Source organism: Scyliorhinus torazame, chromosome 16 (genome assembly GCF_047496885.1).
Source record: "Scyliorhinus torazame isolate Kashiwa2021f chromosome 16, sScyTor2.1, whole genome shotgun sequence".
NCBI classification, from domain to species: domain Eukaryota; kingdom Metazoa; phylum Chordata; class Chondrichthyes; order Carcharhiniformes; family Scyliorhinidae; genus Scyliorhinus; species Scyliorhinus torazame.
The window spans coordinates 144,858,988-144,872,070 of record NC_092722.1 but is presented as its reverse complement, the minus strand read 5'-3'; the positions used below and the strand labels follow the sequence as shown (position 1 = coordinate 144,872,070).

The window sequence follows — 13,083 nt, the reverse complement described above, 5'->3', positions numbered from 1 at the left end:
GTTTACTAAACATTTGGGATTTGTGCTAATAAACTGGCTGGCTGTGAACTAGCAGAAAGAATGAGCAATCCCTGAGCACCCTCTTATCTCTGTAACATGACAGTTAAACCACGCTTCCAATCTGTGATCAATTCATCATCCTAGCACCATTGTACATTCTTAACAAAAAGATAATTACTAGTTCCCTGGATCAGAACACTCATATTTTCTTGGAATTGCAGGTCTTGATAGCAAGTACTGTCACCATTTTCCTTCCCCTTCCTCTATGACTCTATTCATGATCATTATTTTCAACTAAACAAGCCTTTTTCCTCAACTTGACCAGTAAATTCCATCGCGACAGGTAAGAAACAGTAAAGACAAATTCTCTCTATGGAGAGCTTTTACATTCAATTGATGATGCTGACATGCATTTTTTACTACATTGGCACAGGATTCCATTGTGCAGCCTAGCTACCACCACATCTAACTGTGGATAATATGTCATAACCTTCCAGCAGACTAGTCTGTGGGGATAATAAAGCAATGAGCGTAGCCAACAGGTTTTTAATTTATAATGAACAATGGTATATTTTACGTGGTCTTTTTGGACTTCAAGATGTAACAAATGACTATGTTCAACATAAACTAATTTAAGACGCAAAGTTCAAAGGCACACGTTTCCATAATGAGACTGTACATCTCAACATTTTTCACACACATCACTTGTACAATTATTATCAATTGGACAATTCTGTTCTGGTTACAGGCTGACCTGAAACACATACGATTAATTACTATCACATCATAGCACAAAGTCGCTGCAAATTAGCTACTTCTGCTCTTAATGAACAAGAATAAAAATATGTTTTGAAATACCGTTTATTTCACAGAAGAAGCGTGGAGCTTCTGGAACCTAAAAGTGGTAGAAGCAATTATAATGAATTCTCAAGGAAAATGAGTGGTAGTTTACTTTGATGCCACACATGAAAGATGAAAAATTATCTCAAAAATAGCATTTAGCTAATATCTGAATTGTGTATGATTTGACAGTTATTTCAGGTTTATTTTAAATACTTTGATGATAAATACTTTGACAGTGCTGCGCTTAACTTACAAAGTTCATTTTTTTTGTATTTTATATAAACTGTTTTTTAAGTAGCTATGGAATATCTAAGTTTATTTTAAACTTTTTCTGAGTTCCAAAGCCAGGGCTCAGAGTGTGGTCAGGGGCGAACCCTAATCCAGCTCCTTGCCTGCTCCAAAAACCAATTCAAATTCAAATTGAATCCAATTCATGGTCCCCACAAGAGAGACATACCAGATCTAAGCCAAAAGGCTACTACACTTAATCTTAGCCAAAAGGCCGAGAAGCGATGGAATATCTAAGTTAATAAGTGATGTGTACTGTTTTGTTTAAAAAGCTTTTTGCTAAATTCATTCCACCATCCCCAGTGTCTTCTCTAGGCAAGGACCATTGCACAGATCGTGGAGGTAATAGATGAGTTCTGTCCACCATATAGATCGGTGTCCTATGACCTCAAACAGCAGGACCCAGTAGCATGCCCAATCCTATTCACAGATTATTTCCTTACCCAATCTTTCTAGTGTCACAATACAAATTGCTATGTATTCTGAAAATGGAAATGGATGTAGGAAGCACACATTGGCACCACTTCCAATAAGCAAATATTGAGGAAGAATTGACATAAGAGATCCCACTAAGGGACTACAGCATCCACACATATTGATCTGATTTACACACCACTTCTAATTTGAAACAAATGCTATGGCTGTGATTCTGAAGAAGGGCTTGTATTACTTACCCTCATGTTGAAATATGTGTACCATCAATCCCACTGGATTAATCTAATGCTTTTCTTCTCACATAATGCATTGAAAACAAATGTTACACTTTATACAAGAGCTAATTATTTCAATGCTATTATAGAAGAAGAAATATTGTATTTTCCAACAAAGAGTGTGGCTGGTAGTGACAATGGTTGCTCCAATAAAGAGAAGCTAAAATCTTACACTGAAAACTTGAAAAACTGTTCTAAAAGATCATTTTGCTGCTCCACTGTGAGGAAATCTGCAATAAGTGTTTTGGAAAAGTGGTTTGAAATGTGCAGGTTTTATTAATAACTGTCACAATTTTAACATTTCACCAAATGCATTTAAAGCGACATTTTTAAGTGAAAGTGAAAGTCACGAAGAAGGAATCTAATGCATTGCTGCTGCTACAATCTGTTTACTATGTCCCAATATAGAAACTAGCCTGTTTTTTGTAATTCTCACAGAATCCATTTTTAAGATATTTCCATAATAGATTTATATCAGTAATATGCAGTTTGCATACATAATTCACTAACATTGTTGACATCTACCTAGAATCCTGACATTCATAACGCCAAGCAAAAGAGACAAAACAAAATTGCTGACATGGACAAACAAGTTCTGCATCAACCAACATTTAGGTTTTGCTGCAAAAGAATATATCCTATAAAAACTGAAGGTGTATTTTCCTGTCTGCCACTTATAAGCATAAAAACTTAAAAATTACAAGGCACTTAGTTGTAATGTTACTACGGTCACTGATAGGTTTGATGAAAAATCACTTTCTTAGTATTAAAATGTTATGTGTGTGAGGTAAGAGGACATTTTGTCTTTTTACATTTGTTATAATAAACTCCATCGGAAAAATTAAACACCATAAATTAAGTTTAAACCCAATAAATAAATTGACTATTTATATCTCAGAATGATTTACAATGTGTGAAACATGCCGTATTCTTCACAGCTACAAAGCTTGTTTCATGTGAAGATAGAACCTTTCTTACTCTGTAGCTCAGGCCCTAATTCACCCATGTATAAATTTTACAATAATTAATCGCAACTATTAACTTTTAAAGGAACTGTGTAATGAAACCCATATCTCATTCTTTCTATATTATCCCTCCCTTTTATCCCCCCTCTTATCCTCTTCCAGATGGATAAAAAAAATAACGGTTATGGCTCCATTCAAGAATAAACTGCTAATGTAATTTGGATGAAAGTAAATGGCTGCCAGGCCGAGGCATATGCACCACAGAAGGGCTACACAAACTTGTAGAGGAAATCCTAATCAAATTTGGGTTGGCAAAGTGCATTCCTTATAATCCACACAATACCAAAACCAATTCAATTTTACTGGTTGTTATTCACAAAGAATAGGCACCCGCGTCTGCCCATTGTGCATTAATAGCCCTACTCCAACTGTTAGGGTCTTTTGTCGCCTGCCCAAATTGAGCCTTCTGTGCGGTCACAAGTCCTGCGAGCATGGCTAGGGTGAATGTGCAGAACACCAGCAGTGCATTCAAGACTAAAAAGGGGGAGTGTTCGTCTTGTATACACAATCGAATAAAGTTCTTTTACTGCACATATGTCACAGTCAGATGAACCAAGTCCGAGTCCAGAGATTTTCTGTTCAATAACTCCTTTTTTTTTAGCAGCAGATTAATTGTTGCTTACATTTCACTTTAAAACTTGTGCCCCTTTTCAAGTAAACTTTTGTTAGGCGGAGATTAGAACTGCTAAATAAAAATGTCAGCGTAAGCAATGTTTTTTTGCGGGGTGGAGGGGGGTTAACTCTGCATGCTGCAATTTTAATTTGTCTTTATTACTGAACCCTGAGACTTTTCAGTCAGTCCAATTCTAGTAACCGACACCCCAGCCCCCACTGCTTTGTTTCTATCAAAATAGCCTCTTTCAGCTAAAGCTGAAGAGCTGTCTCGGCAAATGAACTGTTCTTTCTCACCAGATGTGTAACCGTGTTTCGTCTTTCACTAGCGACAAGCTGGAGCCAGCTTCTTCCGTTAGCTGGGCCCATGCTACATGTCTTACAACAACACAAATGTAAGGCCCTTCCTTAGCACATATGTTCAACTCATTTCCCAATGAAGTTACTATTCGAGAAACACAACATGGTCCCTAGCAAACTAACCAGCTGTTATGCATTACTGTATTTACCATTATAAGTAAAAGATAACAGTTGATTTTAGTTAGCTTATGTTTATAGTAAATTATAATCAAACCTCACTAAGAATCTGTTTTATTAAACTTACTTGTTTAGTAAACATTTTTCCTTTGGCCTTGCTGAATTTGGCAGTGGGACTCCAATCTTGATAAGAAGGATCCCTAATAAGAAAGGCCGTTTTGCTGATATCTGTGAGTGTCATCAACAAAGTTGATTATGTGCTAACTTTAATGAAAGCAGTTTTGGGTTCAGAGTTAACCACCTAAATAAAAAATCAGTTATTTTCTAAATTATAGTTTCAATTACATAATTTGGGCAATAGATAAAAAGTTTTTTTAAAAATAAAGTTTTATGTTAAAGTGCACATCCACTGTTAAGTGGTAGTTCCACCGAAACAAGTGCTTTTTATTTTTTCTTCAGTGTAATCTGTGGAAGCTCTGCCAAGTACAGGTTAAGCTTCCTCAGAATTCACTTCCTGTAGCCCTGTCTGTCAATCACCTTATGGCTTCTGCAGTGGAAACCTCCTTTACTAAAGCTAGGAATTTCCATCTGTAAGTCACAATATACACCCCCCGATCTCCACCCCCCCCCATACCAATCCCTGTATTCTTATAAGTGATTAAAGATTTGTGGAAGGAAATGAATATACTATTACATCACTGTTGGCTAAAAACCAAACATCTTGAACCAGAGATTCAGACTTTATAAACTTTGTTACTAATACTTTGTTCAAACAACTCTATTTCAGGGCAACACGGTGGCGCAGTGGTTAGTGCCACTGCCTCACGGCACCGAGGTCCCAGGTTCAATCCCAGCTCTGGGTCACTGTCCGTGTGGAGTTTACACATTCTCCCCGTGTTTGCATGGGTTTCGCCTCACAACCCAAAAGATGTGCAGGTTAGGTGGATTGGCCAAAGTAAATTGCCCCTTAATTGGAAAAAATGAATTGGGTACTCTAAATTTTTTTTTTTTTAAAACAACTCTATTTCCACTTCCATGGTTTATTTTCTCTTAAGGCTATAGAAAGAAATCTTGTTCATTTGCTGATAAAATCACCAATTCCTTTAACATGGACTAATAGTGTTCTGATTTTGGCAGATTTTCCATAAAGTACGCAATAGAGCAAAGTTATCCAAACAAAATTATAGGCTGTGGCAGTAGCTCTCCTTTTCACCTGATAAGGTAGAAACAGAAGCATGAAATGGTCTCTATCAGGTTACTTTATTTTGTATAGTTTTTGACAGCTTGGCTTGTCTCCCCTTCTCTTCCTGCTATTATCTCCCACATATCCTACCCTCACTAGCTCTTTGTATGTAAGTAGCCTCCTTTTTCTCCAATTTTACTCTCTTGCTTTCTCTGAAAGCTCTCCTCCCCTCTCTGCAACCTCCCCTTGTCATCCCCATAACCCACTCCCCCCAACAACCCCTCCCACCCACCCCCAAAAGAAAAACTTCACCCCTACCCCTCTCATCCCCAGAAAAACACCAAACCTGTTTCTTGACATTCCACTATAGTCTTTGGTCACTGTGATATATTTAGTTTTGAAGACTGAACGAGCACAGCACTTCCCCATTTTTTTTTGTTTTTCCTCTATATCAAAAGATATGTGAGGCGGTCATAAATAATGCAGAAATGTTCACACCTGTGTACTTGTATGGAGACTGCACTTGTAGTTTCTCCTGACCTGAAATGTATTTTCTACTGCCAAGCTCATTAATCAGAAATATACTGCAGCCTTGAAATCTGTGCAGAACCACCAGTAGAAGGGTAGAAACAGCAGTTTATGCAGAGGACTTGCAGTTTATTTGGTACAAGGTACACCTTGAAAAGTGAAATCAAAGCACAACAAAAAGCTGAGAAAATATCTGCCCTATGTTGATATGCTAATACACAGGAGAAAGTGAGGAGGAAAACTTAACACTAAACTGTGCTGCTCTAATTACATTATGCAGATGTAATGACAACATGCCATTCAAAGAAGGTTTCTATATAATCTCTAAACATACAGTGGAAACCACCAACAATCACAGCTTTGCATTAATTGTCCAAACACTGTAGCATACCAAGTGGTAGATAACAAAACAATGTTTAATTTAAAATTATTAAAATTTTAAAATCCTGCTTGTCAGTCCCAAGCCCAGCCAAAACATAAATGGCATTCAAGAAGACAATGAATTAAATTTTGTTTAATGTCCCTTTCCAGAGATTCTAATTTACATTGCATTTTTAACAAAACCGTTGACCTTATAAATGCTGGCATTTGTACAGCTTCAACAGAGTAGGGTTTAATCATGCTTTTCCAAAGCCATAAGGGAAAATGTTTTAACTGGTGGTTGGTTATGGACTAGGAACAAAAACACTGGGATTGGTCAAATGTTTATTCTCACTGCTTCCGAAAACAGCCTGACAAGAAGATGTAAAGGTCTGGGGAATAACCCATCACTGTTCATAGGGTCTAGTAATAATCATACATAATCGTTTGGAAATATAGCTAATAAGAAATATAATGAATGTTAAGCAAAATCGGCATTAGGCACAAATTACATGATATTAATAGTTGAACAGGTGCAGAAAGGCGCTTTAAATGAGGTAAATGAATAAAATGTCCCAGAGCACAACTGTGTGCACTGACAAAAAGTCAATCACATGAATTATTCAACAACTGAAGCTGCCAGCAAAGGTCAGCTTTCTTTGACCTTTGTGACAGGAAGTGAAAGGAAGCAACGTTGACAAAGAAAACTAAAATCAGTCTTCAACTACTATCACTTTTTAAATCTAAAAAACCTTAAATTACAGTCGTAAATGAATTAAAACTTTTCCTTCCAGTTCATTTATATTAGTTTCCTTAAATAAGTACTATTTAAAAAAGAACTTGGCCTTTCTCAACAACAACATGTTAAATGATGGTAACAAACTCAAAATGAGTTAAAAATCACAAATTTACATTGTTTCAGAGGCATAATGTTTTCTACATAAATTCAAAGGTCAATGAAAATATTTTAGAAACCAGCAGGCTTGAAATTCAGTAACAGCTGTTAAACCTGACTAAACTTTTCACTAAACTAAAGCCATTCCAATCGCTCCAAGAGAGAGAAAATGGGATAAACAGATGTCTGGCTGCCGTACAGGAAAATAGGACACACTTGGAATGATAAGTCTCCTGAACTGTACAGAAATGCCAGCTCTACAGGGGATGCCAGTTACTACAAGTAAAGATGCCAACTTGCTATTTGACTGCACGGGTGCCACTGGGAACATTCTGCTGTGTGTGCTATCCGTAATGTATCGTGAACCTATTTAATGTATCCCAGCACAGCTACCACAGCTCCCACCAGCGCGTTGCTGTGCTGTGTTGTGATTGTAATATAATCCTGCCTCCTCTTGTCTTCCTCAACAATCAGTCTTTTCAATTTTCAACAGTTGGACATTGCATCCATCTACATTGAACCCATGCAGGGAAGGAAAAGGCAAGAGGATGTACCTTTCCAAGAATTTCCGCAGTTAGCAATAAAATACACTATGCTAGCACGAAAGAATTATTTTAGCCCAGATTATGGTTCTAATTTAAACAGTTTTTGCAACATCCTGTAATCATTTAAAACCATCAAAATGTTTGGGTGAAACAGGATTTATCTTTTTCGATTCATGAGATATAGACAATGGATGTTCTGAATAAAGAACATCTGTTTTTCGTTTCCCCAGAAAACGTTATTTTACTATGAAAATGATATTTCCATCCTGCTCAGCAGAACAACAAAGCAAACATATTCTTTCCCCGCCCCTTTCACCACCTCCTTCATCACATTCTCCCCCTACCCCCTAACCATCCCCCCCCCCCCCCCCCCCCACCCTGTCAACCATCCCTCCCACCCTCCCACTGAATACATTTAGGTCAGAAGACTTTCCTTTAAGCAGTTTATTTGCAGTAAGCTGCAATGTTATTTTTTCACCTAACGATGGACAATGGCTTTGATTTACGGAACACTGCTTGGACTTGAGCTGGAACAAATGTGTGGCCATAGATCTCAATTCAAGATTGAATTATTGGTTCATATCCTGAGGACAAGTATGCCTTATCTGTTCAGAACCTGCTAAATGTGTCCGAGGGCAAAAAAGGAACTGGTAGAGCATGCTCCCTGTGATTCCTTTTAGAACCAACTAGCCAAGTGATGAGATTGCTCACCGGGGGACTCTAAGCCATACAACAAAATAAGGGAAAATGAAACTCTGCAAATGCAGGTTCTCACTTCAGCTTTGTTTTAATATGTCAATGGCGCTCCAGTATGATTTCTATGTGGATCTAAATGGTTATGCTTTACCTGTAAGGCTTTCCCAATGTTTATCAAGATTATCAACTTTTCCACCTTGCTTTCTAACCAGATTTGTGTATAGCAGAGCTTTGAGTCCGAGCTAGACTTCCCCAGTTTCCCCAATACTTGGTATATAGTGTAACATCAAGCTCATTAGAATTCCTACATTTGAAGCCTTTTGAATACTTCAAGTAAATTTAGAGACAAACACCAGATTTCTCATAAATAATATAGTTTCTGGCATTCGCACTAGTTATTACTGTAAACCGCATAACAGTTATTCTTCAAACCTATCATTACCTTTCATTTTCTTAGCCAATAAAACACAACTATTTTATAAAGAACCATAAGGTGATATAAAAAAGAAGATTCAGTAGCCATGCTAATTTTTCTGTTGTCTATCAAGTTTGCAATTATTTGTTTCCAAATATTTCAAAATAAAATGTTCTCAATATGTTGCTGAAGTTGTCCCGCAAATGCCTTCAAAGCAAATTGTAATATTGTATTATTATGATGATTTATTGTACAAATTTTAATTTACTGTATTAGAATTGCTATTTCACCTTTCCCTATTTGCACATAAATCATTTTGCAGGTTAGGATCCCATCACTATTGATAACACAATAAATGTACAATACTAATGTGTCTTTAAATTACTTCATAATATCTGCTCAGTACATATGTTCAATAGCCACTGTAATGAAACGCCATACTAACCTGAGTATTAAAATGCAAAATATTTTTTTATAAATTTCAGCCAGACAAAATGATGAATGCTGATATTAGTAAGGAATATTAAGAAAATAATATGCAGTGCATTTGTTTTCAATAATCACTTAATATACTAAAAAGTGTTACTTGTACTTTAATTGCACCCTTTATGTAGAAATTCTACTTTGAGTCCATAAGGACAGAAACACTAAAGACAAATATAATTGTATTGATTTTTCAACACCAAGTTCCTCAAACTGTTGAACCTGCCTTCAATTGCCTGACACAATCCCAGAGTGATGGCAACAACTGGTCTGCCCTATTTGATTACTAATAAGAAAGATGTCCCCTCTGTCAGATAGCTAACATTCTCCACTAAGCAAACAGCTATTCCAGCTAATCAAACATTGGCATTGCTCTCTACTGGTGGTGCATATTTCGTCAGGCTTAACTTAGGGTCTTTTCCTGGTTTAATTTTCAGACACTGAAACCAAAGTTCATGATCAGAAGATACCCCAGTAATGAAAGTGACTGAAACTCTATCTCTGTTCAAATCATATGGAAGATTGGAGTTTTGAAGCAAGTCATCATACCTATACTTTGCAGTAACTTTTAATATGTGACAGCAGCTATTCTATACAAATTAAATACCAGAAGCCCTTCAACAACATATATTTATCTCTAACAAATAAGGATACTACGTCACTAAACATTAAACCAATGACATCTAAAAGTAACATAAAATACTAAATTACTCAGATTAGAGCACATATCTGCATTTAAAGCCAAAAGCTCTCTAGGCATAAAATACTCTTCACAGTGAGCATGGTGGCAGATGAAACTGCTTCCCTTGACAACTCACAAGCAATTACTGAATCCCCACAGAGTGAGCCACCAGGTTTCCAAGTCAACCCACCTGTGCATGATAATGCAAAAGGACAACAAATGGAACAATGCAGAATGAGCTGAATGCAAAACTGAGGGTAATGGGCATCAAAAATCAAAAATACTTTCATACCTGTCAATAATGACGGGGTCTGAGGGAGTTTCATTTCTGTTGCCGCAACTTTTTTTGTCACAACACCGGCTATAAATAAAACAAATAGTCAAAAGTACTTTTAAAAATAAATAATTATTCTCCTTCCCTCCCACCGCCCTGCCACATCCGCCACCCTCAACCCCCCCCCACCCCCCCCCCCAACTCCACATCCCCCACCCACCGGCCACCGCTTTTAACCTCAATATTATCATGGCCAGTGCATAAAAACCATAATGGCAATGTTAAAAGATTGGAAAACAACATGTTATGGTGTCTCATTTTTGCGTTGATCTCAAAAGAAAGAGGCAGGAGGCTTGGGAATAAGTTTTCACAGCTTCCGCTTTTGTTTACCTCTAATTGTCAAGCTGTTATTTCTGGAGAAGATGCAAGATGCCACCTTCAACCAATATTTCTGTGGGGCATTTAATAATTGGAACCATAACAGTCTGTACCGCCCTTTTGTGATTTAAAAAAAATTTGTTAAATATGTTTCAGAAATGTAATTGAAATTTGAATATGGCAAATATAATACATGATTAAATCTTTAAAAATCGTAGTTGTATAATGGTTACATGTCTAAATTGGCTAAATTAACACCATATGGTAGGCAAAGTATATAAAGCCTTTTAAATCTGACAGCTAAAGTGATTAAAGAAAGTCTACAGTCTTGCACTTACAGCTTAAATCACATCTGTGCTCTCTTCTATGTTAATTGCAATACATGCAGTGGTGGATAATAAAGAAATTTCACTTTATTGGTTGTAATTTATATTTATTACCTAGTGTGGGGAAAACTATGCTTTTGTATATTAGCACTGTTACAGTATGTTTTAAGTGAAATGACATTAAGCAATAAGTATAATAGCTAGGAATAGTATGCCCCTTAGAGCATGATACCTGCTACTGTAGCCTGAAATCCTGACTGCACTTCCTGATCAGCTCTGTTCTAACAAGCAACTATATTTCACATTCAATACATACAAAATCAATGATGCATTTTTATTTCCCTTGTAGGGTGAAACTCTTATGGCAGTTAGGAAAAAGAAACAGGTGGGAAATTGCTCTTCTGACACAAATCCTGGTGATGTGCATGCTATCTAACAACAGTATGAACAATACCTCACTGCTCTGGAGAAAAGGTTAACTGACAGTATCAAAATCAATTCTCACATACATGAGCTCAATAAGTACAAAGAGTTTCTTTTTTTTAATCAATAACAGATTATGGTTTATCTGTGGTTCAACGTGGTAAAGAACAGGAAAGTAAAACGACTGAATGATCTCTGACTCCAAGAGTAGCACTGACAGATACATCAACTAATTATAACCTGATTCTGGGTTTTTTCTTGAAGTGCTTTAGAGTTGCGTGGGGTAATATACTAATCAGGGGAAGCGAGCGGCGTGCTAGATTTCACTTTTCCAACCCTCAAGATGTAAGTCGTTACCAGAAGTCCCAATTTTGATGATAAAGAATTTCCTGTAGTTACTAAAACGTAACTTGCACGTTTAACTTCCGAAATGCAGTAACTCCTTCCATTAATGTGGGTGGAGGAATCTTGCTTTATTTAGTACCGAAGGAACAATGTTTTCAACTCGTGGTATGCAAGGGAACACTCATAATTTCCTATACAAAATAGGACTGTTACTGCAAACGGGTTTATCTCCAGGCCTGCGCATTGAATGGAGAACAATTGGGTGTGTAACTTTTTCCCACATTTACAACAGCCCACCCGCAATATAAGTAGCTTACCTGCACATAATTTCGTGTGTAAGCAGGACTCTGCACATTTCGGGGTTTTTGTCTTGCCCTTCGTATATTATCGGCTGAAGCAATTATCAGAAGAAACAACAATCAGCCAATTAACATTGAAAAGTTGCCATCAGCAAAGGACCAAATGCCGCTACACCTGGTCAGGCAGAAACAATGGTCTTTCTTTTGGGAGAGGGGGGAGTGAAGGTACATTTCCCGAACATTCCCAATGACTTATTTTCCCTGTTATCCCCATCAAACCAACAAACTTTCTCTATTTTGAAGGATGGAAGGGCCGAAAACTGGGCGCCCTGTCATTCTGAAGCCCAGCGGTCACATTTCTATCGGGTAGAGGTAACAACCTGAAGCAAGGCGAAGGGTGGCTGTCATTGCCAGATATTAATGTTCAATTCTGATGATGTGTTCTATGAGGGGAGTGGGGGGGGGGGGGGCAATAATTCAGTTGGGTATCACCTCGACAAAAAATCGACTTGGTAAATAATATCACATTTGCCTTGTTCCAGACCTCCGACCCCCCGACCCCCCCACCCCCACCGTGGTTATTTGTCGTGTTGGGGCGACACGTTTTTGGGGGAGAGGGGATGCAAAGCAGATTGTGTTGTGCCTTTGCTTTCACTGCCCCGCGAACCTCCCAAAAAACCGCGGACAGTTTTTTTTCTCTCGCGACTTAACTCATGGAGCGAATCTAGTGTTTATTTTTCAATTACACGCAATGATTTTTTTTTCGCCTTAAAAAAAAGACAGTCTGGGAGTACGGTTGAGTAATTATTGAGCATTCGCTCTAACAGCAGCCAGATGGTGGGAGCTCTAGGTGTGTTCGCCCTCTCCTCGCTCGCCTTTCAGAGACTGTTCTCCAAACGAAGAGTGAGCCACAAAACGCACCGTGCTTTTTGTTTACAACTCATCTGTGCGCATCGGATGCCAGCTCAGAGCCCCCCCGCCCCCCTCCCCGTATATTCAGCTGACACACTCACTTCTTCCCACAAAGTGGACAACGCACAGTTCAGATGCCTCTTATCCATTTATGGTCACTACAATACACCCCACCTTCAGTTGGAGAGCTTAAGGGCGCCCCCCCCCCCTACTCAAAATCTTTCTCCATGCCGCCTATTGGTTTGCATTTTCTGTTTAACCCCCCACCACCACATCCAACCCACTTTTTAACTGCGAAAAGAAAATCGGAATCAATAAATTAGTTGTCTGCACCTTTGGCTATTTGATCAGTTAACAGGGCTTATCTGCCATCAATCAAGTGAG

The 13,083-nt window shown here is 37.9% G+C and overlaps 1 protein-coding gene and 1 non-coding gene across 9 annotated transcripts in view; both read right to left on the bottom strand.

Annotated features, from left to right (window-relative positions):
- ebf3a (EBF transcription factor 3a) overlaps positions 1 to 13,083 on the bottom strand; it is a 148,628-nt gene that overhangs the window by 129,306 nt on the left and 6,239 nt on the right. For all 8 annotated transcript variants that reach the window (XM_072479170.1, XM_072479169.1, XM_072479171.1 and 5 more), the window contains 2 exons: positions 11,806 to 11,879; positions 10,035 to 10,103 (listed from right to left, as the gene is read on the bottom strand). In XM_072479170.1, the coding sequence (XP_072335271.1) occupies positions 10,035 to 10,103; positions 11,806 to 11,879 (143 nt within the window). The remainder of the gene's footprint in view (positions 1 to 10,034; positions 10,104 to 11,805; positions 11,880 to 13,083) is intronic.
- LOC140393413 (U2 spliceosomal RNA) lies at positions 1,167 to 1,357 on the bottom strand. The gene has a single exon (XR_011935599.1). It is a non-coding gene; the product is annotated as a U2 spliceosomal RNA (small nuclear RNA).